The sequence below is a fragment of the Canis lupus genome, chromosome 3, assembly GCF_048164855.1.
Source record: "Canis lupus baileyi chromosome 3, mCanLup2.hap1, whole genome shotgun sequence".
In the NCBI taxonomy this organism is placed as follows: Eukaryota; Metazoa; Chordata; class Mammalia; order Carnivora; family Canidae; genus Canis; species Canis lupus.
This window is the reverse complement of record NC_132840.1, coordinates 35,998,675-36,026,000: the sequence shown is the minus strand read 5'-3', so window position 1 is coordinate 36,026,000 and position 27,326 is coordinate 35,998,675. Positions and strand designations below refer to the sequence as shown.

Here is a 27,326-nt window from a genome sequence, read left to right as displayed (position 1 = left end):
CTGATTCACTGGGATAAACACACACACTGTGGAATGATCCTAACACATCTATTTGGATTCAGCCTATTTCAGTTGGTAGTAATCCTAGTGATGATTAAACTGGAAACCTTTGTCACCAGGGAAGGCGTTTCTTATGGAGTGAACAAAAGTTTTAGCTGCCAGTTTGCCCATTTTAGCATCTTTTCATCATTAGGAGGTGGATGGGCTCCCTCAAACTCCTTTTCTCCTTTTCCTTAGGGCTAAAAGTTGGGTAGGGGATGAGGGTGGGCTACAGGAGCACTTTTGTGAATTGCTTTTTAGGGGAAATCTTTCCAGGTCTGGATTTTTATTTTACTGCTTTTATTTGTAAAAAATTTTTTTGTATAGCCTTAACTACGTTGTTGGCATTCAAATGATTGCAAGGAATCTTTGAAATGCATTTGCTGGGTTAGTCCATAAACTGCCACTACATCCCTGCTGGTGGCCCAGTCATGCGCTAACACGCGTCCTCGGTGCTCCCTGAGCATTTTTGAAATGCCTCCCTGGATGGTCCTGTCCCGCTGCATCATGGGTAGCTGTCCCCAGAGTCTGTGTTCTTAGAGGGCAGGGACCACATCTATAAATTCCTGTAGCCCCTAATTCTCCCAGTGAGGACTCTCCTTCAAAGCGGTCTTTTACTCCTTCACTTTCTTGCCACGCAATGCAACTTGGAAAACTCGGTGGGGCATACACCAAGCCTCAGATGTTGGGGAGAGAAGTTTGACTTGTACTTTAATCAGGTATTTTGTAATGCCATTCACTCCCTGGATACTCCTAAAACGAAAATGTAGCCTGCAAGTACAGCACCTAGAGAGGAAATATACTACAAATTAAAAAGTGATTAGTGAGCATTTAGGCAGAAGGTCAAAGGGATTATTTTGGACTTCAAACTTGCCAGCTTTCAGGGCTTGTATTCAGTTACAAAATTGCATCCCCGAATTATTTGTGCAGGTGGCAGCCGTCAGATTTGAAGAAGGTTTCTGGGTTTTACAAAAAGAACCTCGACAGGCTGGGGATGGGGAGTGTGCTCCTGGCGTGGGGGTTGTCTTGTCCCCGGCCCGCTGGAACTGCCCCAGCTTTACTTAGCTCGAGTGACAGCCCTTATCTGAGCCGACACAGCCGTGTCCAGGTGAGTTGGCCACTTTCTAGAGGAAACCAGTCAAGCCGGCTGATTGGCATCATGTGAATAGCTGGAGAGTAGATTTTCAGAGTGGGAGGGCAGAGAACTAACCTTGGTTAAATCCCGGCCCTGTGATAGGTCATCCCCGCAGCTCATCAAAGTGGATATTTGGTGTCCTCTTTATCAAGGGGAGGCGCTCTGAGAAGTTAAGCTGATGGTTGCATAGATGTTAAGTGGCAAAACTGGTTTTCAAACCCAGATCAAAGTTGCCTTCTTGAGATTTGTGCTCTTCCTCTGCCTGGGAGCTTTCCCCTGGGCAGCGGTTCCCCAGAGGATCGCAGGAAGTGGGTCAGGGCTGTGCCGAAATGGATCTCTTAGCCCTTGGGACAGCTGAAGCACTGAGCAGCAGCCTGCTCAGCTACCTGGGGGGGCCCTACAAAGGACTTGCCGATGGTTTCACTACATGAAAAAGATTGGGAAACTGAGAATTCAGAGTCTCAGCAGTCATCCAGCCCAACAGTGCCCGTCTGAGACTTGAAACTGGCTAGGTGCCCTGTAATAGTTCCTCATGGTTTTGTCTGCTCTTTGTGAGACGTGTGGTGGTGCGTTGCTTTGGGGTATTGTGTTAGGAAAACAGGAGTTGAGGGGATCCCTGGGTGGCTCAGCAGTTTAGCGCCTGCCTTTGGCCCAAGGCCTGATCCTGGAGTCCCAGCATCAAGTCCCACATAGGGCTCCCTGCATGGAGCCTACCTCTCCCTCTGCCTCTCTCTCTCTCTCTCTGTGTCTCTCTGAGCCACGTTGTCTGGATTTTAGTTTGTTTCCTGTATACATTTATCCAATATCCATTTGTGGGGCACCCACTTAGTCCTAGGAATTACTCTTTGTGCTGGACACCCAGATATGTATAAAATATGGACCCTTTTCTGAAGAGACTATCAGTTAGTGTAGAGGACTTACAGAAAAAGGTATATACAGTGCTAGGGTATGATGGATAAGTCCTTGGATTTATAGTTGAACACAGGTAGGCTTAAGGTTAAAACAAATATATATACTCATGCATATACCCATGTCCCATGAGGCCATTACCTACAACAGAGGACATTGTTGAAGCAAGAGTTAGTTATTTCTATTTTGATGGGTTCATCCAAGGATTTCCGTATTTTCTAGAGCAGTGGTGAAAAAAGCAAAATGTCTACAGGGGCCAGGTAGGTAACATAAATGATGGAAGCACACCAGGCATAGGAAAATCAACAGTACATGCTCAGTGACAGTGAAAACTGACCTGCAGCCTGGAGGTCAGGGTGATGACAGGGAATGGTGCAGAACGCATGTAGCCACAGTTTGTACTGCCTGCATTGCCAAATAGCGTTAGAACCGGTTCAAGAACCGGAAATCTAGATGCTATGTGAGATCCCCTGTCATTAAATGGTAACAACCAATGTTAAGAACTATAAGCAGTGGATGGCCAAATAGAACATCTTTGTGGGCTAGGTTGTGTGTGAGCGTTTGGCCTTTGACCTAGATCGGCCCATGTAGCTCAGTAGGTTATCTTGGGGTGCCCTGGTGGCCTTGGACTGTGTACCAGCATGATTTTGTTCTCACAGCATCTCCAATAACGTTCCAGCTCTTCATTTTTGGCACCGCGTCTGGCTCCAGTCTTGCCTTTTGACTATCTTGAACTTTGGCCTTCCCTGGTATCTGATGTCCTGCCCGTCCACGTGTTGTTTATTTTACCGCCATGTGAATGTGGTGTTTGTGTACACCTGGGTGGCATAGCTTGGGTGGACCATGTACGCTGACGGATGTATGTTTAACTCTTTGGGAAAATGAAAAGAAAAAATTGTTCCCCCTTACAGACTTACCTCCCATCAGCCTTATATGATCTTTTGACAATGCATGGTAGGATTCCTGCCATGATATTTCTTTTCTACGCAGGGTGCCAGGTCCTGCTAACCACTGTTGAAGCCCCTTCTATTTATACAATCCCAAGAAGTCCCTCGAATTATAGGATTTTATGAGCGTGCTTCCCCCATGGGATCAGATTGCATTTGGGAAGGAGTTGGCAGGCCTCAGCTGCTTGAGTGAGCTTTTGACTGAACTCTCATCACATCTTATACCTGCTTAAAAGCTTTCAGTGGCTTCCTGTCACATACAGGAGCAGGAGCTAATATTTACGGAGCCAGGCAATTGGGTATTTTATAAACTGTGTCTCACTCACAATCAACTCTGTACCTTGGGAATTACTGTACAAAGTCCTGTTGTACGTTGATGAAACTCAGAGAGGTAAGGTGACTTGCCTAAGGTCATACAGTAAGCGTGGCAGGTGATAGAAGTAGGACATATAATCCTATCTCCCTGACGCTGAAGTTCATGGATAAGTCAAAAAAAGTAACTCTGCCAGAGTGGCTAACATGGCTCAGTGAGTCCTTTGTAGGAGATATTTATGTCTTGAAAGACAGATAGGAGTTTGCCAGTGGTACTTCAATCTAGATATTAAGACATTCCATGGAGTTGTTAGGAAAATTGAATGTGATTCTTTACGTAAGAGCTATAAAACCCAATGCAACATTGGGATTCTTGCTGCGTCCTAGCTTTGGGCTGCCGTATTGGAAATAAACAACATTTGGGACATCAGGGAGACTGAGGCAGTAGAGTAGCTGGATCTATATAAATCCATCTCAACATCTAAGGAGGAACCTTGCTTTTTATCCTTGTTCAAGGTCCGCGTACACTTTTCCCAGAGCTAATATCTGCATAGACCTGGTTGCTGCGTGTACTTAGCAAGAAAGCCTAACTGGCATCATCTCTGAATGAACTTCAAGGTTCTCAGTATTCTATTATCTATCCTGGTTACACTGCTCTTAGCAGCAGCAGTGATAGATCATCTCTCTGACTCTCTCTTCTTGGGCCGTATACTAATTATTTTAGAGGATTGTTTTGAAAGTTACATCATTTGATGTATCCAGAGCTCCTGGCACCTACATAGTAGGTACCCAATACAAATTTGCTTATCCTTATTTAAAAGAGAGGTCAAGGGGATGCCTGGGTGGCTCAGTGGTTGGGCATCTTTGGCTCAGGTCATGATCCTGGGGTCCTGGGATCAAGTCTTGCATCAGGCTCCCTGCGTGGAGCCTGCTTCTCCCTCTGCCTGGGTCTCTGCCTCTCTGCGTGTCTCATGAATAAATGAATAAAATCTTTTTAAAAAAATTAAAAAAAAAAAAAGAGGTCAAAAGAGGAAGGTAGGTGACCCAGTCTGACTTGAGGTAGAGGAATTGTAAGTCCTATTAGCTCTGTAGTTGTGTATTACTAGACATATCATGGCTACAAAAGAGGGCTGGGGCTCTCTTCGTGGAAGGTCTGAATCATGTGCAGTTGGCTGGTTTGTTCTTTAGTCCCTGGTGGATCTGACAGCCCTTTCAAAATCCAACTGGAAAGGCCAAAAACGGGCAGGACCTAGAGTTTTAAGGTGGCCCATGCTATTTTGGAGAGTAAAATGTTTTCTCTTTAAGCACTTTCAAGTAAGAAAGGCCATCCAAAGTTCTTTCCTACACCCACGATTAGACTAAAGACAGGTGTCCCTTTGTCATGGAACCTGAGACTTTCCAAAGTTGAGAAACTCAGAAACAGTGCAGTATCTTGATATTGTGTGTCCCCAGCACCCAATAGTGCCCTGTACTCACGAACTGTCCCTACATGTTTGTGGAATTGCACTCAAGGCCCAGGAGACCCAGGCACCAGGACTAGATCTGCCACTGATTTCTTCCGCCACGGAGTTGCTTTCTATGCTGACAACCTTCTTTTTGTAAAGAAGGGACCTCGACTTTCTAGTTTTGAAGAATGAGCATTTGTCAAAGAAAAACCCCTAGACCCCGAATATTGCCTGTTCACAGCAGCCAACAGCAAGTGTTTTTCATGGCAGCCCGTTTCAAAGGTGGGAAACGCCTTCATAGTAAACTTAGTTTTGTCTCTTCTGGATTGTATCCAGTATAAAAATCTGGACAAATATCGTAAACCAAAGAAAGTTTGCACACTTCTAAGACCAGTAGCAATTAATTACTTTAAATAGAAACCCTGTCACTTACAAGCAACATAAATATTTGTGTTTTGAACCTCTAAGTAGTAGTTGGGTTGACCATTCTGGCCTTAAATGATTTAAAAAAAAAAAGCAGTTGGTCATATTTTAACAGGGAATACATTTATAAAGAAAGGGAGGGTCAGGTCATGGAGTAAGAAAACATGAACCAAAAGACAGACAGACCTAGGTTCAAGTCCCAGTGACCAACTGACTCATGTGAGAACCTTGGACACATTACAAAACTTCTGGCCTCGGCTATCCGTTGGATACAAATGAAAATAAGAACGTGGAAGTTCAGATACATTAATTCCTAATTGGACTCTGAGTTTGAAATCAGAAGCCCCATGCCTTCCATCTGTATTTCTAACATCTGGTCCGTATTGGCACCATTTGCCAGCTTTGTGCTTTGGGTGAGCTGCTTCAAAACTTTCTGAGCCTCAGTCTGTCATTTGTAAAATGAGCAGAACAGTAGAGTCTGTACTGTAGGTAAGATGTCTAAAGTCCTGTTGTGGGGTTCTGCTCGCTGCCTGATTGGAGCAGTGAGTCTGTGCTTGAGACCCACACACGTTTTCTGCACCCACTGTTCTTCTGTGGGTAGGTGTGTAGGCTTTCTGCAGATATTCATTTATTTATTACTCTCACAGATTCTGGACTCTGCTTATTTTAAGGTAACTACAGATTGGATGAAGTAGAAAGCTGGACAACTCTGGGAAAGACGCTTGAAGGACTTGGTGTAGAGGAGCCATGAGCAGCCCCTCCCTGATGCTCTGCGTTGGGTCCTGCCAAAGCACGAAAATTTCTTATTCAGTCTCCCACCCCAGCTCTTTCCCTGACGCACACCACGGGCTCTCTAAAAAGCACTTTGAGAGCAGGAGGCTGTATTTAATTTTGTGCAAATGTGAAGCTGTGGCTGAAAGGAGCAAGGCTCTGGGGCTGGGTCACTTTGGTAACACTTCCCACATGACTTTATCAATGGGTGGGCCACAAAAACTTATCCTGTGTTTTTTTACACCCCACCCCCCAAACCACCCAACCTGCTCGAGTGTTAGTTTTTCAAAGCCCAAGGAGTTTCAAAGGCCCGAACCCAACACAGGGGCCTTTCTTCATGCTTTGATTTTCTGCCCATTAAGTGTTTGTCATTGAGTTCGTATTTCGCCTCCTCTGCAGCTTACACATCCCAAGAGGTCCCTGCAGGTATAGGAAGTTAATTGATCCTTGATTAAAAGAAGGAGAAATTCTTTGAGTTGGGGTCTAGAATCACCAGATGATATGTACACACACACACACACACACACACACACACACACACACACATATTTTTTGGTTCTGCTTTGTAAGAAGCTGGTAATGCACCTTTCATTAGAGATAAATCTAAAGTCTAGGATATTGGCTTCAGAGTGTTGGTTAAATTAGATACTGAGCACATGTGTGCAATGTGGTGAATATTCAGTGAATAATCACCTGTGCTATTGCCTGGACTGTTCCGTATAAAGCATCTTCTTCAAAGGCCATGACATTTGCTGATCTGTAACTAATTTATCAATACTCATACAGGCTTCCTGCTCTGTTTTAAGTGACTTGCTCAACTTTAGAAAGCACCCGAAAGTCCGAGTGGCTCCAGTAAGTCACTTTTAATCCCTCAGAATCTTAGGGTGCCTGAATCTGCTCGTTGTTATGACTGTTCTCCTAGCAGCCCTTGGACCACTTGGAGGTTGGGACTTCCCTCGGCACAGTGGCCCAGTCAGTCCTGAGAACATAATAGACATGTGGGTTTGTCAGACAGCAGACATTTCTGTGGGGGATTCCTTAGCACAGTTTGGGCACGTAATGGTCGTTTGGTAAATGTTAGCTGCTATTGGGACGCCTGGGTGGCTCAGTGATTGAGCGCCTGCCTTCGGTTCAGGTCATGATCCTGGGGTCCTGGGATTGAATCCTGCATCAGGTCCCTTGCTCAGCAGGGAGCCTGCTTCTCCCTCTGCCTGTGTCTCTGCCTCTCTCTCTCTCTCTGTGTCTCTCATGAATAAATAAATACAAATCTTCTAAAAAATGTTAGCTACTGTTGTTGTCTGTGTTAGCTTCCCCTTTCTTCCTTTCATCGTATACTTACATGTCTCTTCTAGCTTTATAAGCCAAATTAAAAATCATATTCTGGTAGTGGCCATTGGTTTTGTTGACTGCTTTATTGAAATCCTGAAACTACACTGAGTCTCTTGAGTGTACTTGGTCCCTGGACCCCGGAAACCTCTTACTCATGTAAGGGTTCCCTCCAGCCTCCCATCCCACCCTCTGTGGGCCATCTTTAGTGTTCCCTATGCTCTATACATATGTCAGTCCTCATGTTTAGAAATATTTTAGTGCACTTGTTTTTGTAATTTTCTTAAAATACCATGAGCCTGTTGAGGACAGTTACTGTGATGTTGTCACCTGTAGATTCCCAGGCACTCGCACTGAAAATTTTCTTGAAATGAAGTGATCAGGGACCATGGTGGTTGGTAATAAAGATGGTGCCAGGTTGGAGATCCCACTCTGGAATAAAAAACAGCTTCTTTCCTGTGCCCTGGAGAGGCAAGGCATGGTGCTCTGTCTCTTGAGGACTAGCTGTCCTGTTGAGAAAATGCTCACGCTTTTCCAACCAACTGAAGGGAATCTGAGGTTACTCTCTTCTGGAGCAAAGTCAAGCCTAGACTGGCATCCCCCCCAATCATACCACAAGTTTGTAGGGGAGACAGAAAAAGCCATTGGGTTTTCCAAATGCTATCTCCATGCCTTTCAAGCAAATAAACAGAACATAATTCAGATCCAACCTCTTGTCTGTTTGTGGTCATCATCCATATAATCAGAACCGGAAACTCCCCAAGCCTTAGGCAAAGGAGGAAAAGAAAGGATTTGGATTGCTCCCAGATTAAGAGAGGGCAAAGAAACAGAATAAAGAGATTTTCTTTACTAGCCTTCTCTGTGGGATTGTCCCCACCCCCTTCATCCTTTTAACATTTATTGAGTGTCCATAGTATGTGCCAGACTCCGTGTTGATGTGACCCAGTGCTATTGCTTGATTTCTTTTAACTAAGCAACTTCCTGTACTCATTTTCTCCCATTACACCTTCCCCTACTAGACTATAAGCTCCCTGAGGGCATGGTTTATGCCATCTTTGTATTCCTTGTACTTTATGTATGTAGTGAAGACTGCATAAATGTTTGTTGAATAAATGAATAGATTAATGTAGCAGCGTATCACATCGTCCCAGCAGTCCCCAAGCTAGGTCTCCTTCTTCCCATTGCACAGGTGAGAAGGGCGTTTTGGAGATGGCAAATAACTTGCTCAAGTAGCAGGGAACAGAATCGAGATCATTAACCCAGTTCTGTCTAACTCCACAGCTCTTTTATATGTGTTTTATTGTCCTTAGAAACATATGTTTTACAGGCCTATCATGTGAACACTATTAAAAATAGAAGCTGGGGCCTAAGAGTGTAGCACAAATGTAAGGCACTTGGGGTCTGTTCCCTTCCTGAGTTTATTAGCAACGCTTTGGCTCCCAGGCACCACGGAGGCTGTGGCCAGGCTCAGGCATGGAGCTCCACGTTTTATCACGACGTGTGGAACTTTAAAAGCGGACTATTAATATCATACTCCTGGCTTCTCGGCTACTTTCCATAGCCAACTTGGCCACATTTCAAAATGTTGAGTGGGAGAACGAAGATGGTTCGGGCTCATAGGATATTTTCTCTCTCCCAGTCCCCTCGCCCAAAGATCAGCTGACTACTCTTGTCCTTTCTACCCCACCACGTTTACACACTGCCTCCCCTTGCCCACTCCATTCCTTTGCAGAGACAGTCTCAAGAGCTAATGGTTCCTGCCTTCCAGGGCCCCTCTGTGTTTACTTTGAGAAGGTCAGGCACAATGCTGTGGTGTGTTGCTGTTTCTTTCTTTTCAAAGCACCAGTATGAATTTGATAAAGTAAATTGTTGTTCTAGCAGGAAGCAGTTAGGGGTCACAAAATAAATAGCCGTAGAATTCAAATAAATCCAAAGAATAAAACCAAATAAATCCATGTGTGTATGCACAGTGATACATAAATACACTTTTTTAGAAAGTGAGCATTTTTATCGCTGCTGGTCTGGACCAAAGTAATTGAAAAATTGTGGAGTTCATGGTACTTTTTTTTTTTTTTTTTTTTTGGAGGTAGGCTGGGCCTTCGAGCAACATGACGGGAATTTAATTCTTTTTTGAAAAACATGAAAATGGAATTTTATCTTTTAAACAACCGCTTATCTTGGGATTTTTCAGCAAATGCAATTCACAGTTGGATGAAACCAATTTGCAAAGTTCAATTAGGGGATTCGAGCATTTGAGCATAACCTAATAGACTCTGAATGAGCTAAATATTCTCTTTAGTCTCTGTTCTCTTCACTTGAAGATGAATGAGGCCTGCTTAAATGATGATTTAACAGGACCTCTTCAGGTTGTTGGAAGACTCAACTCAAAAATGGCTATAAAGCATCTTCCACATTGCTGGTGGCTGTTACGTTAATGCTGGCTGTTAATAAGATAGTTTCCATGATCTTCCCTGGTCCTAACATTTGATGGCCCACCTTTTACTTTGTGCAGTGGCATTGCGGCTCAGTGTTGACCTTGGGTGGCAAGGGGAAGAAGAAGAGGTCTTCCAGTCTGAGAGGAGACTGTGATCCAAGACAGAGTCCCTGTGCACTGTTTCCTTGGAAGCGGTGTGCAGGAGGGCAGCAGACTGTGAGTCGGGAGAGGGGGAGGTCCAGGCCCTGGGGAACTCCAGAGGTCATACTTAGGGACTTTATCTCGTCTTGCACAGTGGGGAGTCGTTGACGAGGCCTAAGCAAGGCAGGGACGTGCTCTCGGTCAGGAAGTGAACTGGTTGATACGTGTGTGAGGCAATGAAGGCCAGGAGACTGATGTGGAGGCTGTTGGCAGTGACCAGGCAAGAGATATTGTAGGCCTTCGCTTTTTGCCTCAGCCTTAGGAGGAGCTTTTCCTGGCAGGTGATGGAATCCATTTGCCATGACCTTTAAGAGAATGGCATCTGAGCTAGCCCTGATAAACCAGCAGCAGCTGCCTGGTGCTCCCAGATGCCCTTGGGCTCTGCTCCAGGGCTACAGGCAGCAGGGCCCCACTCAGCTGCCTAGCCTTGTTAGGGACCCTTTGTGGAAGAAAAAGGTTGAAAAGGGCACCACTGAGCAGCTATGATGTGCCAGGCTGCATCATGCTAGAAGTTGTATGGTTCTCCTCTCCTTGTCCCCATGACTCATTTGTGAGGAAACTGAGGCTCCGGAAGCTGGAATTAGAACATTGCTAGGAAGTGGTGGATCTGAGATTCAAATTCAGGTTATCTGACTCCCGGGCCCTTCCCTGCTCCAAGCAACGGAGCCTTAGGATGAGCTTCTCCAAGGGGGTGGTGGTGATAACTAACACACTTGGAGAACCAGACATCATTAGACCTGAGGCTCTGTGGATAATTATTACAAATTAGGCTTATGTTTCAGCAAGGGGTGTGGCACAGTGGGAAGGCTCCTGGCCTGGCTCTTCCATTGTCCCCCTCGGCGTTCCTGGACAAGACTAGAGGATCATGCTGTGCTCCTATTGGGGGTGACCAGGAAGGACCAGGCATCGGGCATGCATGTACTGAGCGCTCTCTGTGGCCCAAAAGTCGCTACAAATGCACAGAATTACTGTCACTGTCAATGCTATTATTTGGGAGTGGTCTTTGCTGTCCATCAGTACTGCCTCCTTTTATTGATCTTTTCCCTTTGTCTCCCCTTTTTTTTTTCTTCGTGGTCCATGTGGCGGTTCCATCCTGAGCAGCTGGCTTGCCCTTCCTCATCATTGAGACAAGCACCATCAAGCCTTACCACCGAGGGTTTTATTGCAATGATGAGAGCATCAAGTATCCCCTGAAAATCGGTGAGACGATAAACGATGCCGTGCTCTGTGCTGTGGGGATTGTCATCGCCATCCTCGCGGTAAGCATCCGGGCTGCCTTGCTCAACCTGGCTCAGCGCCCCTGGATCGTATTTCAGAATATCCAAGCCAGCACAGGTTGGCAGATCAAGTAGAATTTGATTAATGCTGTTTATTTCATGTGGTTAGTATTATTACTAAAAGCGTTTTCAAATAATATACATGTATACACTGTAAGTATAATCTATATATGCACGTCTATACTAAGAGTATTATGAAAGTACGTGAAGCACCTCTCTAACATACTTTGTATATGTGATCCTCACGACCATCTGGTGAATTCTAGATACTATTCTTACCTTTCTTCTACAAATTAAGAAACTGAGGTCTGCGGAGCAGCAGAGTTAGTATTTGAACCCAGCTGCCCCTTTCCCCAGAGTCTCAGCTCTGAGCCATGAGGCTGAGCCCCAGAGGAGAGAGAGTTGCCATCAGGTGTCACAGGCATTTTCTGGGCTGTCTTCACACCATGGTGTGCTGCTATAACAGCACATGCCACTAGTATTCTCTGGCATATCGTTCACTTCTCACATCCAGGGGCTGTGGTGGCAAAGTGAAAATAAAATGGGACTTGGAATCGAGACCGAGGTTCTAGACCTGGCACTCCACTGACAAGCTGTACATCCTTCAAACCAGGGATGACCATCTTGCTTCACAGTATTGAAATGAAGAGTAAAAGAGGTCATGAATATTGAAATTCTTTGCAAACTCCCAGTTGCTGAACAGGTTACTCAGGTGCAAGTATAAACATACAGATCTTCCCTTAAAGGAAAAGTCCTCACTGAGGATGCAAAAATGTGCCACAGACTTTGAGACAAAGTTCAGAGTTATTTTGAGCAATGGTCGCCTCGTGGAAAATGGGGTATGGCCCACTTGGGCTTTACTTGGAATGTCAGCACTCTGTTTTAGATGTGTCCACGTGGGGCAGCGGGGTTGGGGGAGAGAGTAGCTGATGGGAATCCAGTCTTGTAATTTGTGAGTTCTGCATTTTCACAGCTGTCCATTCTACACCTCCAGAATTTTCTGTTCTCTGCCCTTGAACTCCAGCCATGTGGGCATAAGGGATAGGCGTCATGTCCACCAAGATCATAAATTCTTTCTCTTAGATCCTTGAGTCATGTTTGTATTAGCCAGAACCTAGAAGCTTATCTTTGGCCTATATTAGAAGCCAAGAAGGAAGGAAGCTGAAGTTAAGAATACTACATGCAAGTTAAGTGCTAGTACCCTCATTATACAAATGGAAAACCAGAAGCTCAAGGGGGTTAAATGATATGCTCAAAGTCTACAGCAAGTAAAAACAGGGGCTCGAGCCTAGCTTATTCCTAGCTTATTTCAAAGCCCTCTTTTCCATTTTGCAGACTTGATTTCAAATTGAGAGTGGCTGTCCTATCCAAATTAACTGCTCAAGGTTTTGGCAGTTGGCTACTCTTGCCTATTCTGGATCAGATGCAAGCTGCTGATGGTACTGAACCACATTTCATGAAATTTTTCTTTTGACTTCCCCACTCTGGGGGTGGGTTGTAAACTCTGAGACCCCTCTTTGTTTTTTAATAACATCGTAAACCAGGCACACAATCAACAGTTTGAAATTGGGAAGGGGGATGGGGCCTAGTAGAATTCTTTCCAACCTTTAAAATGAAAACAGTCCATTTGGCAACTCTAGGAGTTTCTTAAAGGTGGACTGAGGATCTTTGTGTTCAGAAACTGAGAGATATAAAATCTAATTTTACTATTTGCTCCAAATTGACAGTGTGGGGCTGAGTGCTCCAGGAAGAATGGCTTTCCATGGAAAAGAAGTTTGTAATGGAAGGCAAATAGTTGTACAGTAACTTGTACTAAGGTTTGAACAGGTGTTTTTGACACTTGGAGGATCAGTTCATGGAGTGCTTCTAGGAAGCTGACTATAACTCAGGAGTGGTTATAAAAATAGCATAGGGACAGGGATGTCACGTGCCCTTTGCTCTCTCTACTTGCAATTAATATGGGCTTGCCTGGCATAGCGCAGTGGAGAGGGACCGTTCAGAGGCAGTGGCACCCTCAGCCACGTGAACCGAGTGAATCACAGCTCTTTCCAGCCCTTAGTTTCCTCGTCTGTGTTTGAATTCACTCATGGGGATTGCTCTGAGAATCAAATGCCATTACTTGTGGGAACAAGCTTTGTAGCACTGGGCTAAGTAGACATAGGGTGCTAAAGAAACTTCTGAGAGCTGTGCTTCTGGCCTGTTCTTCCTTCCTCAAGCAAAACTCCTGATCAGCAGCTCATTCCTTGCTGTTGGCCAAGACCAGCCCCCTCTTCCTCTTGAAATGCTAGCATTTCTGAGAAAAATCTGCTTTGAGGGGTTTAGTTTGGCTGGCTTTTCTCCTCATGTCATGTTGGTGTTTTAATTAAAATGCTCCTTGACCTCTCAGGTTTCCTTGAAATAGTCATGTGCCGTGGCCTTGGTTATAGGATGAGCCACAGCATTGCTTCCTTATCCCATACAATGTCAGCAAAATAGGTTTGGATAGTGCTTTCCTATAGTTCCAAAAAAAAAAAAAAGAGAGAGAGAGAGAAAGAAAGAAAGAAAGAGAAAGGAAGGAAAAGAAGAAAAGAAAAGAAAGAAAAAGAAAGAAAGGAAAGAAAGAAAGAAAAGAAAAAAGAAAAGAAAAAAGAAAGAAAAGAAAAGAAAAAAGAAAAGAAAGAAAGAAAAGCAGGCAAGAAAATACCAAAATAATCGGTGTCCTTTGTTAGGTGCCCCTATGTGCCATAGAAGCCTATGAACCACATTCAAGCATTTCACCCTTGCAGAAACCCCAACAGTTAGGTAATCTTAAAGGTCTCGGTGTAGCATGGAGGTTGAAGGTAGAAACCCTGGAGCATATCTGAACTCCTGCTGTGGAATGTGTAGCAAGTTAATGAGCCCCATTGAGCTTCAGCAGGCTCATGTGTTAAATGGAGATGATATATGTAAAGTAACCCAGCACTTGGCACTTACAGTATACTCAATGAATGTTCACTGTTTCCATCATAAATGATAAGTAAACAGTCAAAAAGCGGTGAAATGACTTTGCCAAGACCTCATGTCTAATTAAAATTGAATCAGGAAAGGAGCTCCAGCTTTGGGACCCATCCTATCTCCCACTCTTTTCTTCTAGTTAGTTAAGTAAAATCCAGATCTCTTGACTCTCACTCCAGTGCTCTTTGCAAGAGGACTTCATGTCCAGATCCAGCAACCCCTGCATTTTGACTGGAGGCACGTGTGAGATGTGGGCTCATAATGAGCTCTGCTTACCCACTTACCTGCCGTCAAATATTAGAGTACTCATGGAAATAAGCAGAAGCAGAGGCCTCAGAGGAAAAATGAGTAATTCACTGTAGTGTACTCAATTCTGGAAAAGCTATATACGGCCTAAATTAAACAACAACAATACATTTCCCACTTTCCCATTATGACTGGTCATAGAGCCTGGCTGGCTCCATCCAGGATCTGCTTCTGATCAGAGGGCGTGAATGACAGGGAGGGTGGAGGGGGCTCCCGGGCTGGAAATCTAATCATCCTGCTACTTGCTGCTCAGGCCTTCTCCTGCCGACCTCAAGTTTGTTTAAAACAACAAGCGAAGCCTTGCCCGATGTGGATACCCTTGCTCTGGTTTGAGCGTCCCCACAACAAAGGAGTGGGGTGCTGGGGCCGTTTAGAGTGTGATGTGGATATGCAGATCATCAGAAGTTATGGAGAAAGCAGACACCTTTCTATGGCAGGAGATATGGAAAAATCTAGTCGTTTTGACTTCTTTTTCAGCTGTATCTCAGATTCTGGAATTATAGCATAATAGGAATTCTTTCCAAATCCACAAAGCAGTGGTTCCTATCCTGCCTTGTAAAGGTTTAATGACTCTAGCAGCAGTGAGATTAGGAGCAAAACCAGTAAAGTATCACCCCCTACCTAGCCTCCACTCACTTTGCCTTATACTGGACTGTGAAGAGTATTATGGGCGAAGATTTTAATATGGAAAAAATGTGTATTATTCATTTCAAATAAACATGGGCTCAGTGCTTGCCTTGGTCAGCCCCTGAAAGTGGTTTATATAGATTCTTAATATCTAGGAGTTGAAGTGTGGATGAGTTATGGGTGCATCCCCTTCTCCCTCTGGCCATATAAGTTCTACTTCTCAAAGATCTGTTGAATGTAACTTCATAATAAATATTCCTAACTAGAGAAGAAGCTCAGGCTTCGGCATCATCTGGTTCAGGTTCATGTCCCTAACTTTTGTGCTCATTCATTGCCCCACCCCTTGGAAAAGAACCGTACCTTTTCTGTTAATTGGTGACAGGAGCTCACAAACCCTGTAGGCTTTTTTTCTAGAGGTCATGTCAAGTGACATTATGTGTGTCATCGGCAAGAATCATCCTTTTCATTTCCCTCGTGTCCTACAGTCAACAAAGTCTGCGTCATGTGCACATTCCCTGACTTGCACCTGGTGGTGATTCTGGGAGGTGGATTGTTATAGCTAAGGCAATAGGATCAAGGATATTAAGTGACTTTCCCATAACTAATTAGTGGCAGGGCCAGACGAGGGGTCTTCTGATTCAAAGGCAAGGCTTTTCTTTTTTCTTTCTTTCTTTCTTTCTTTCTTTTTTTTTTCCCCCTCAATAATGGCACCACTTTTGCCTTGTAAAGCCTTCCTGCCTGCCTTTCACAATGACTTATCAAGCACCTCTGAGGTAGCAGGTGCTGGGGACCCGATGGTACACCTCTGTCCTAGTTTCATCTCAAGCAGACAAATAGTACCTTCCATACTTCTGTCCTGGCAACATGATCTGTGTCCGGCTCTTGTCTCCCCAGTCAGATAACAGGTTCCTAGAAGGCTGAGACCAGGCTTTTCCTCTTGCCCGTGGTAGGTATTAAATAAACCCCAGCAGACCTCTCTCTCTCCAGGAAACATTCCTTGGTTGCTTCCTCCCCTACCTTCCGAAGGGCCCTACCTTCCCTGGGCCCACCTCTGACTTTGCAGTTACTGTGTGGAACTGCCCTGTTTTTTTTTTTTTTTTTTTTTTTGCTTATCTGTTTTTTAGTTACTCCGAGAGCTGCAGCAGGGCCGGGGACCTGTCTGGTCTGATTTTGAATTGCGAGTGCAAGGCACAGACTGGGGTGCTCAATATGTATTTGTAAGAATCACAAGCCATACAGTTTGGGCAGAAAATCAAAAGCGTTAGGCCAGGAGATGTCAGAGGACCTACGCGGCAGGGAAACGTATCCCATTTGCTTCCCTAAGATCTTAAATAGGGTCCATGGTGCACATGGGACCATGCTGTGTAGCACACGCAGATTTCTTGCTGGAGAGACAAGAAGAGCTTAATACCTCCAAGGCTTGTTTATTCAGGATCGGGCTTCAGTGTGCCCACATCTGGACTTCATTACTTCCTCCTCAACCCCCCCGGCCCCAGCCCCCTTTATCTGAGAGAGCACTGCCAAGAAAACAAGGTTCCCCAAGATTACCTCCTCATTAAAGGTTAGGCCAGTTTTCAACTCTGAAAAAAAGTGAAGTGGGGCTGGCCCAGTGGTGCCTTGGTAGGAGACCCCGTCCCCCAGTTTACAATCCACTACATCTGTGCAATTACCAGGACCACCCACGGAGAGGGGCCACATGAATCCTTCAACTGTGCCGTTCCCTGATCAAATGGCCACAGAGTTCTTCTGAGACCTTCTTATCCCCGAGGGGATGGAGGGAGGGGGCATCTATTTGCCATTTTAAAACACAGGCTTTGGGATTAGGATCTAGGTCACACACACACACACACACACACACACACACACACACACACACACACACAAAGACATCCAGCCCCTGGGAGAAGAAAGAGCTGCAGCAGTTCCTCTCAGTTCTATGTAGCTCTAAGGGCTTAATGACTACTTGGAAAATGTATCCAGTATGAAAATGGTTCTTACTTTATCCGTTTTAAGTGATAATGCTCTGGAGGCTGAGAAATCCATTCTGTGAGTCAGTGTATATTAGGGGATGGAGTAGAGAATCTGATTACATTTACAAGCTATCTAATGGGGTGGGAGGAGGCTAATGCCTTATCTTAAATCCTCTTTAATAATTGGATGAGGTAGGTATTATTTACCTTGTTTTACAAATGAGAGAGGGTGCAGAGGCTTATGAGGGAGAAGTGGTTAGTGCAAGGTTACTGTGTGGTGAATGTGAGGGAGCAGGAGTTAAAACCCAGGGCTCTCGGGCTTCAAAGCCCAGTGCTTGAACTGACATGTGTTGAAGGCCTGTTCGGTGCTAGGTGCTATGCAGAGTGCTCTTTATTTCATGAGCTATAAAGACTTGTAGTTTCTGGGCTTCTTTGGAGAACTCAGCGTATGGAGGAGCACAAAACATTTAGGCCACTGGGCAGATGACCGGCAAGGATCCTAAGATCGGCAGTGTGCAGTAGTGTTTTGCATGAAGTGGGTTTTGCAGAAGGCAGTAGCTTGCTGTAGGTGGCTGCTTGGTGAGGCCTCCTTTAGAACAAGCAGACATTGTGGTAGATTCCTCAGCCTACAGCTGGTATAGAAGACACAAGTACTACCCTGGGAGCTGATGGTCTAAATACAAGAATGACTGATTATTCTCAGGCAGACTGAGAAGTTGGTCAGAGAACATGAGGGGAGCCAGAGCTGAGAGCTTCAAGGACAAAATAGGCCAAAGGCAGCAGACGGGATGAGATATAAATAAAGTGCTGCTGTGGGAATTCAGAAGACCACTGAAGTTTTATTTTCATTGGTGAAGATTTCATCATTATTGCCATTGTCATCATTCATCAAGTACTAGTCCAGTTAATTATCACAATGGCCCTGGAGCTCTTGGTACTGGCATCATCCCCTCTTTACACATAAGGGAACTGAGAGTTACAGCACTCAGTCATCCAAGACCCATAAGTTAAAAGAGCCAGAACTTTAACCCCGTCCACGAGTTGACACTAGGAGTCTATATTGAAGGGCGCATAGGACTTTTATCTCATCGGATAGCCTGGCTTTCCAGGCAGAAGGGGTTGCTTCAGGGATGAGAGGCTGAAACAATGGAGTGTTTTCAGGAAATGTAAAGCAAACCTGTTTGGCTGGAGAAAGAGAGTATCAGGAAGTAGATAGAGATAAGGGAGAAAAAGATCACACTGAGATCCTGAAATTCCTTGACTGGTGACGAATTTTTACCCAAATTAATTGGCTAGAGATTGGTGAAAGTATGTGAAGCCAGCTTCATCAATTTTGCAGCCAGGGTGAGGATGAGGCCTGAATCTTGGTAGGGATAATTCAAGGGGATATGATGGGGAGAGATGGATGACAGACAGCTTGTGGAAGTAGGATGACCAGAATTAGATGACGGTGGGATAAGGAGGCGAGGAATCTATAGGGTCATGTCCTTGCAGCTCTATGGTGGAGACTCGAACAGAGATGAAGGGAAGAGCAGTGAGGTTTGAGACAGAAGTTGGAAGGAGTATGGTCTGAGACTGGGTTAGGTTGACATGCTAGTGTCACTGGTTGATAGCTAGTTGGGAAACTTGGCAGAAGATGGGAAGATGACTGATTGGAATAAGGGGTAAGTTGAAATGAGAGAGAGAGAGAGAGAGCGAGAAAGAGAGAGAGAGATGCCCCATTCTGAGAAGATGGGTGGTCATCTTCACAGAGGTAATAATTCAGACTGTTGAAGCAGCAGAGATCACACCAGAAAGGCAAGACTTCATCCCCAGTAAGACTCACATTTATCTTGGTAGAACTCTGAAGGGGGTCCACTGGAAGGAGAAAGGTGTTTGAGAAATAGGAAGAAAAGCACAGTGATGTGATATTCAGGCAGTTTAGGGAACTCAGTGTCAAGAGTAAGAGATGGGCAGCAGGCAGTACTGCAGAAAATACATTGAGGAGACCCTTGCACAGACAGACAGAGCTAGTCCTCTAGGAGTCCTGTGGCTGCGAGTCCTTGATGTTTGGGGAAATAATGATGTTTCATGCTTCAGACTGCCTTCTTCATAAAGCTTATGGGCTTTAGGCAGCTACCACAACTCATTTCAGCCATGAGTGACATGGTTCTCTCTAGCCTCTTTGCTGCCTATATTCTCGATATTGGAGTTTTGACTTACCCACAGAGCCAGGAACTCCACTGGTGGCCTTGGATAGAGCTCTGTCCTCATGGCCTCTCCCAGTCTGCAAGGCACTGATCTCCTGCCAAGAGGCTGAAGACAACCAAGCGGGACAAGCAGCAAAGATTAAATTTCTCATCAATTATTTCTAGTCACTAAAGATACTGCATTCTCTTGTCCTAGATGGACCATCCAGCTTCAAAGAAAATATACTCTGTCTCCATCCTTAGAAGCAGGACCCAGATACATTACATTTTTCCTTTTGCTTGGGACTGAGAAAAATGATTCCCCCTCCTTTATTGTCCATCATCCAGTGTGTGTTGGCTGAATCTATTCTGGACAGCAAGAAGTTCATTAGTCCGCATAAATGGAGATGCAGAAGAACAGCTTGGCACCAGGATCTGAGGTGTGCAAATGCCTGCCAAGAATATGCCACCTTACCAGGTGCTCTAGGAGCATCTGTCTCACTGGCCTCACAGATCCTGCTGCCTGTTAGGACTTCTAAGAGAGAGCCGGCTTGATGCTGTGGGACAGGGTACAAGAAGCAGAACAAAGTCCAGGCTGCCAGGACAGCCCTGCCTTCACCGAATTTCTGACCAAGGATGGTTCTCTGGCCTTCCTCATACTTAACCTAGAAAGTGTGATAATAATTTCGTAATTCATAGGGCATTTTAAGAAGCAGATAATGTAATGGATGTGAAAATGAGTTGTAAGGTGTAAAGCACTACACAGATATTATTCAAGCAGATCAGAAAATAGGGAAGTTTGTCCTTCCAACTCTTCAAACTCAGCAGTCTCTAAAAGGGATTGTTGGGACACTGTGCAAAAGTCTTAACTTTTCTTGGGATAATTTATATAAAGAGCGGAACGTGACAAATGACACACAGTACAGGAGGCTTTCCTTGGCTGCCTGGGGTTTAGACTTCTTTCCTGTTTGTTCCCCTGATAAAAGGATCCTGTAGATGAAATGGTCAAAACTACTCTATCCATACACATATTTTCTCATTCTACTCTGGAGGGGTGGTACTTCCAAACTCTTCAATTTGTAATGTTCTTTTCCAAGGAGCTTTTGGGAGGATCTTAGAAAAGATATTTTCTACAAACAGGTGTTAATTTTCTCTTTCCTCTTCTCTAAGGGAAAGAGGGGGAAAAAACTAACTTTTGGAGGGCTCTGCTTCTAGGTGCCAGGCATGGGACATATCACCTGTGGTATCCTTGGCGATCCTACCAGGGAGATGTCATTAATCTTGCTTTTATAGATGGGGAGACCTAAGGCCAGAGAGGTGAAGTCCCTTGACTAAGGTAAGAGATGGGGTTCAGACTGAGGTTTATCTGGCTCCAAAGTCAGTGCCTCTTTGACCACCCTGTCCTCCCTCCTTTCCAAAAAGTCAATGTTCTCCAAAGTTCCTCTGCGGAACACATTGGTATTTGTGAACATGTGTGCAGTGGAGCTCTTTTACGCCAGAAAGGATAGACAGAGAGGAGCTGTCCTGGAGCTGGGGACAAACTGTTACCGTTCTCAGGCAGGGAATGATCTCTTTCTGTCCCCTTGTAGCTTAATTGCAATGCTTTCCTGCTTTATTAGTTTCCAGGTTCTGTGCCAAGTGCTTTAAAAGGCAGGTAGGGGAGAAGTCTCCTCTGCTGCCTGGCAGCTTGCCATTCCCCTCCGAATCTGCTGCTTGCTGCTTCAGAAAGGGATCAACATTGAAGGCATTCTTCTGGGCATATCACAACCTTGCTGACTGAAGCAGAAATGAGGGCTCCAGGGGCTGGAGTCGGGGGTGGGGACCGAGCCTTTGTAGGGGGAGGGAAGAGCTTATTTTATTACCTAGGAATAAAAACATTGTGAGTAATGAATAAGGTCCGAAAGCAGTAAATCTGGAACTCCAGAGTTAGGTGTGTAGCATGTCAGAGAACAATTTAAGCCTTCGCCTCTTCGGCAGAGGTGAGGTATTCGGACTGCCTGTCCCAGCCCGAATTTCATTCAATGGTCTTTTAAGGGTTAGGATTACAAGAAGCCAAGTCCGGCTGGTTCATAATGATGATTTATGGCTGTGTTGTCGACTCCCCGACCCTTCTGTATGAGGGGATAGAGAAAATACATAATTTGTTGCTCATTAACTGCAAGATCTGTCAGGGCTGCCCCAGAAGCCATGTGGTCCTGGAGTCATGTGTCTGCTAAATGGCTTCAGCCTGGCCCTGTCCTTGAAAATATGCATTTGCTATTCTGGGGTGGAAATCGTTTTTAATAATGATAGAAGTACGGCTGATCCCCAACTTCTGGTGGTTTGACAGATTTTTTCGACTTTAGGGTGGTGCACAAGCAATACACATTCAGTAGAAGTCATAGTTTGATTTTGAATTTTGATTTTTTTTTCCCCTGGGCTAACGATGTGCAGTATAGTGCTTTCTCGTGATGCTGGGCGACAGCAGCAGTGAGCCACGGCTGCCAGTCAAGCCCTGTGATGACGAGGGTAGACAGCCCATATGCTTACACCATTCTGTACCCGTGCAACCATTCTCACCTCCGGTGCGTAGTCAATAAATTACATGAGCTCTTCTACAATTACTTGTAAAATAGGCTTTGTGGCCATTGATGGTGCCCAACTGTAGGCTAACATAAGTGTGCTGAGCATGTATAAGGTAGGCTAGGCGAAGCTATGATGTTCAGTAGTAGGTCAGGTGTATTCGATGCATTTTTGACTTAACGATATTTTCCACTTAGGATGCGTTTATCAGGAGGTAACACCATCGTAAGCCAGGGAAGATCTTTAACAAAAAATTCTGTCCATGTAGTCTGTTGTGAGGCTTAAGAGTCAGCATATCTGGGCTCTACTATTAGCTCTGTCGCTTAGCAGCCTCAGCTCCTTAGGCAAGTACCTATCCCTCGGTGCCTTACCATCCTCAGCTGTACAGTGGGTATCGGTTCTTCATAGAGTCACAGGTCGAATGGAACCGTAAAGTATGAAAGAAATGTACAAGGTTGCTGCTCTTAATAGCTTTGTTATTAGGAATTTGAGGTGCCATGAAATGCCTCCTTTACCGCTTTCGCCTTTTGTGAGAGGAGGAGGCATTTTAACTGGCAGTTTGCTGTGTGCATGCCTGTGGGACTGAAACCGAAGTTTTAGGATGAAGGGATGTTAGGGCTGTAAAGGAGCCCTTGAGTTGTAACCAAATCCTTTCTCCCTAAGGTGGCTGGAGCCCAGAGGTGACTCGCCTGAGATTAATCAGTAAATTCATGTATGAGATGCTGATTTGCAGTGAAAAGCCACGTGTTCTTTTTCAGCATCAAATAGGAAGTCAGGCTTAAGCCAAGCCAGTGTAGAGTTTCTTAATTTGTGGCAGTGGTGTGGTTCGAGGATCTCAGGAACCATCCAAGGGCAGGGACGGTGCATGGGACCTTGGTTCTGCCCCATGCCCTTGGCATCATCTCAGAGGAAGTACTTTCCTCTGCTATTGCCATTACCTTTGCTTGGTTGGAAGGCTAGTGGTGGAGGTAGCGCAGGAGAGTTGAAAATAAATGTCATTGTAATTATGTAGTGATAAATGAAGGAGCCTAGCACCCTCATTTTGTAGATGGAGACACTGGCTTATCTCAAATTCACTCAATGAGTAGGGACTTGAACCCTGGCCACTGACACCTCAGTGAGTGTTCCTTGCCTTGCATCCAAAGCCATGCGAGTATGATTTATAAATAAAGAAGAAAGGGCATGATGGTGGTAGTGAACATCTGGAAGCTGTTAGCCTGTAAGGTTACACAGGGTAAGAGTATAAACAGGTTCAAAGGGGAATTAGACCAGGAATGGTAGGAAAGAATGCTGGGTGGGGAGCTAGAACACCTGGGTGCAGTCTTTCGTTGCGAGTTAATTTGGACCTCAGTTTCTTCCATGTATAATGGACCCTTTCATTTCTGACTCGCTATGCTTCTCAAGTTTTAATCTCTGCAACATGTTATCGGAGGACTTTTGGTAATATTTAGGGGATATTTCCAGTTTTGTAATAAAACAACGTGAAGACTATGGTCCTGCTCCCTTTCATTCCCTCATTCAGCCAGTGTGCCGTAGTCTCTGAGCACGTCTGCCAGGTAAGGTATTAATCCTGCTCTTCCAGAGGAGAGCTAAGCCAGGATTTTGCACTGCACTGACCTCTGACCATCCCTCTCTAGTGGAGAATCACAATCAGCGTGATCTGGGAACCAAAGTTTAGCAACTTAGAAATAATCAAGTCTTTATAAACACAGAATCACTGCACAAACAGTAGCAGGGCCGGTGGCTCTTCTCACTGCCACACCTGCTGGCCCCTGGGCCCAGCTGGCATCTCCCTTCCACCTGGCCATCCCAGCCACCCCTCAGAGTTAGGAGCCCTTGAGAACTTGGATCAGACCCCATGCCTTGACCCCTTCCCCAGCTGAAAAAAAAAGTAATGGGAGACTTTGAAAAGGAGTGCCAGATATGTCAGTCTATTGCTTCCCTTGTGGTTGTGAACATGCTCTGTGCTCCCTGAAAGAGCAAGTGTGGCTCATCGTCCTGCCCTGTGAGGAGCTGTTAAAGGAGCTTTGTGTCGCGTGATAAGTTGAACGTGGCTATCCCTGGACTGTGGTTACAGTCAGGAAGTGGCCGGGGCTGTGCTGTGGAGTTAAGACCAGAGCAGCCGGCTGTGTAGTTGGGCATGACCAAAGCGGAATCGGTCCTCTGCTGTGTAGGTATCACAGGCATTTGCCTTACGGAGGACAAGTAGGGCTCCCGTTCTTAATGTAAAACAAGGGCAGTTTGTGTTGAGCTGCTTCCCCTGGCTGAGCTTTAGCCATACTTCTCTCATGGTCGTTGTCAGGATTTCATGAAATAAAGCCCACGGGACACCACCTGGGATGCAGTGGGTAATCAGTAACTGGTGGCTTTTCTTTTCCCAGGAGTGAGAAACCTCCCCTAAGTGTTAGGAGTGAACACCTTGGGCTGGAGGAAGGGTAGGAAAGCCCGAGACTCACTGGCTGTCCTTTAGGATAGAGGAGATGGGAGATGATGCCCGCAGACTTGGAAAGTTGCACACTGGAGGGCATTGTGCTAAAAGTTCTATGGTTTGTAGGCTAGTGTCCTCATCACAGCATTTTTCTAAGAAAGAAAATGAAAGAATCACTTTCTATGACCCAGGCCATTTCCCATCCATGTTACCAGATTTAAGCCAATGACTCCGCAGGGGGTGCAGCCCCCTTTTGTGGAGAAGGAAATAAGCTTGGAGAGCTTGTCATGGCTGAGGGACACCGGGCAGGTGGCAGAGCTGGGACTAAAACCCAAGACATAGTCTTAGGCATTCAGCCTCCTAGAGAAACCCCCACCATGGCTCAGTATTAACACAAGGCTGGTGATCCCTGACTCTGAAGCCCAGAACCCTGAGATTGGCTCAGATCCTCTGACGTCCTGGCCATACTTACCCATGTCCTTGATTGAACGTTCATCTAATATTTTTCTGTATCTGGATTTTTTTAAAGATTTTATTTATTTTTTCATGAGAGACAGAGAGAGAGGCAGAGACACAGGCAGAGGGAGAAGCAGGCTCCATGCAGGGAGCCCGATGTGGGACTTGATCCTGGGACTCCAGGATCACACCCTGGGCCGAAAGCAGATGCCCAACCACTGAGCCACCCAGGTGTCCCTCTATATCTGGATCTTTATTTGTCTCTTTCTTTGTTTAAAAAAATACGTTGAACTATTATATAGAATATTTATATATATTTTTAACATTATATATATTTACAAACAAATATATTTGATTGTATATTTTTGTTGTTACAAAGGTACTATTTGGCCATGTGGGACTTTTTTAAAAAGGAAAAAATGACGATGTTAGCCCTCTGATGTTTCCTCCCATGACTATTTCTGTCCGTATATTTTTCAAATAGAAAATTGAGATTTTCTAGATTACAGCGTGCATTTACATATGAGAACATTCCCTTATGTCGTCGCTAAATATCCTTTACAACATCCATTCTGATGGATACTCCTAATTCCTATGTGGGTTTCCTTTCAGATCATCACTGGGGAGTTCTATCGTATATACTACCTGAAGGAGAAGTCCCGGTCAACGATTCAGAATCCCTACGTGGCGGCCCTCTATAAGCAGGTGGGCTGCTTCCTCTTTGGCTGTGCCATCAGCCAGTCCTTCACAGACATTGCCAAAGTTTCCATAGGGCGCCTGCGTCCTCACTTCTTGAACGTCTGCAACCCTGATTTCAGCCAGATCAACTGCTCCGAGGGCTACATCCAAAACTACAAATGCAGAGGTGATGACAGCAAAGTCCAGGAGGCCAGGTGAGTCACCACCTGCTGTGGCCGTAGTGTGCACAGCTTTGACGCAGGCAGTTCAGAGAGCATTTACTTTATGAGGCACCTACTATACAAGGTAACAGGCTCAGTAATAGGCTTTGGTTTCAAGGGGTGAATAAGACATAGCCCCTATTCTTAAGGAACTTGGGATCAAATGATTTAGATACATAGATAAATAAACAATCATGGTTGAACACCAGTAAGTCCGTCCGTCCGTCCATCCATCCATCCATCCATCCATTCTTTTGCTTACTCATGCATCCATCGGTGGCTGCTATGTTCTAGACATCGTGTCCAAAGCACTACCAAAGATGTAAAACCAAACAAGATAGTGCTGCTCTCAAGGTCACAGTCTAGGGAGGAAAGACAGACAGGCAGACATGTATCAGGGATGTGAATATGGCCCTTTCATGGCCCTCTCTTGCTCTTGCAGGAAATCCTTCTTCTCTGGCCACGCCTCCTTCTCCATGTACACTATGCTGTATTTGGTGGTAAGTACCTTCCTTCTGATTCCAGTGGAGTACAGCGTCCAGCCCCACCTTACATCTCTTCTGTGCAGAGAGCACTCAGTATGGTTAGGGATAAACTTCATTGTGAAATCCTTGAAAGAGAAGTTAGCTAGAAAAATTAGGTTCTGTTTTGAGCACTGCCGTGGCGTCAGTAGAAGTTATTTTACTTTCTAGGTTTTTTCCCCCATTTTTCAAATAAAACTAATATTTGTCATGGCTGTTTGATAAGGGTCGTGTACCCATTTTTGAAATTATAAACTGATGAAGACACTCGTATCACGTTTTAGGGTAACAAGTACTGTTACCTGAACATCCATTTAACTCCGTTGACCCTTACAGGCACCCTAGGTTATAAGTAATATTATCTCTTCTGTGGGAAAGGATTACTAAGTAAGGCTTAGAGGATTTAAGCGAACTGTCAGAATTTACACAGATACTGGCACGATGGCTCAAATCCAAGGCCTGTCATCAGATTTCTTGTGGTGTCACCATGCCAGTCCCAGTCCTTCTCCATCCCCTACTGAGGTTAAGGCTTTAAAAATTATTATTATCTGACTACATAGAGTAATTTCAAGTTTTATAGAATAATTCTACCTCCATGGGCACACGTGATCTCATAATAACATGGTGAAGTACGAGATGTGTATCCCTGCTGCTTGGATCCAGATACCAAGGCCCAGGGAGGCCTAGCAGCATGTTGAGGGGGGGGTCCCTCAGCTAGTGGTGGGGCCACGATGGGAACCCCCATGTTGCCCTTCCCATGGCCATGTCTGCTCTGACTTCGAGAGGCTCTGGGGCAGTGTAGGCAGCACGCCCCGCTCCTCTCCAGCTGCTGCACAGACAGCAGCCGGTCTGTTTCTCTTTGTGAGTTAAATACGGTCCCCTGCCCCTGCCTCTCCTCTCCTCTTGAATGAGGTCCCTGTGCCAAGGCACTTCCTGCTTTCGGCCCCTTTGATGAAGAGCAAGAAGGCGCTGAGAGGTCAGACATAGCTCAGGGGAGCATAAGCTGTTTGCAGAAAGAACGTTTTGATTTTGACTTATTTAAAAAACATAATTAGGATTTGGAAAAACTAGCAGAAGGTTTTTTCTGTTTTGTTTTGTTTTGTTTTCCCTCGCAATCCTTTCCAAGCCTGGAGGCTTCCGGGCTTCCCATTACCTGGGATAGAGAGCTGAAAGGTGGGCCCCAACCTATGAAAACCT

General features: G+C 45.2%; 1 protein-coding gene across 2 annotated transcripts in view; it reads left to right on the top strand.

Annotated features, from left to right (window-relative positions):
• The window catches only part of PLPP3 (phospholipid phosphatase 3), an 81,964-nt gene that overhangs the window by 30,347 nt on the left and 24,291 nt on the right, over window positions 1–27,326 (top strand). For both annotated transcript variants that reach the window (XM_072820382.1, XM_072820381.1), the window contains exons 2-4: window positions 11,044–11,201; window positions 25,322–25,602; window positions 26,051–26,108. In XM_072820382.1, the coding sequence (XP_072676483.1) occupies window positions 11,044–11,201; window positions 25,322–25,602; window positions 26,051–26,108 (497 nt within the window). The remainder of the gene's footprint in view (window positions 1–11,043; window positions 11,202–25,321; window positions 25,603–26,050; window positions 26,109–27,326) is intronic.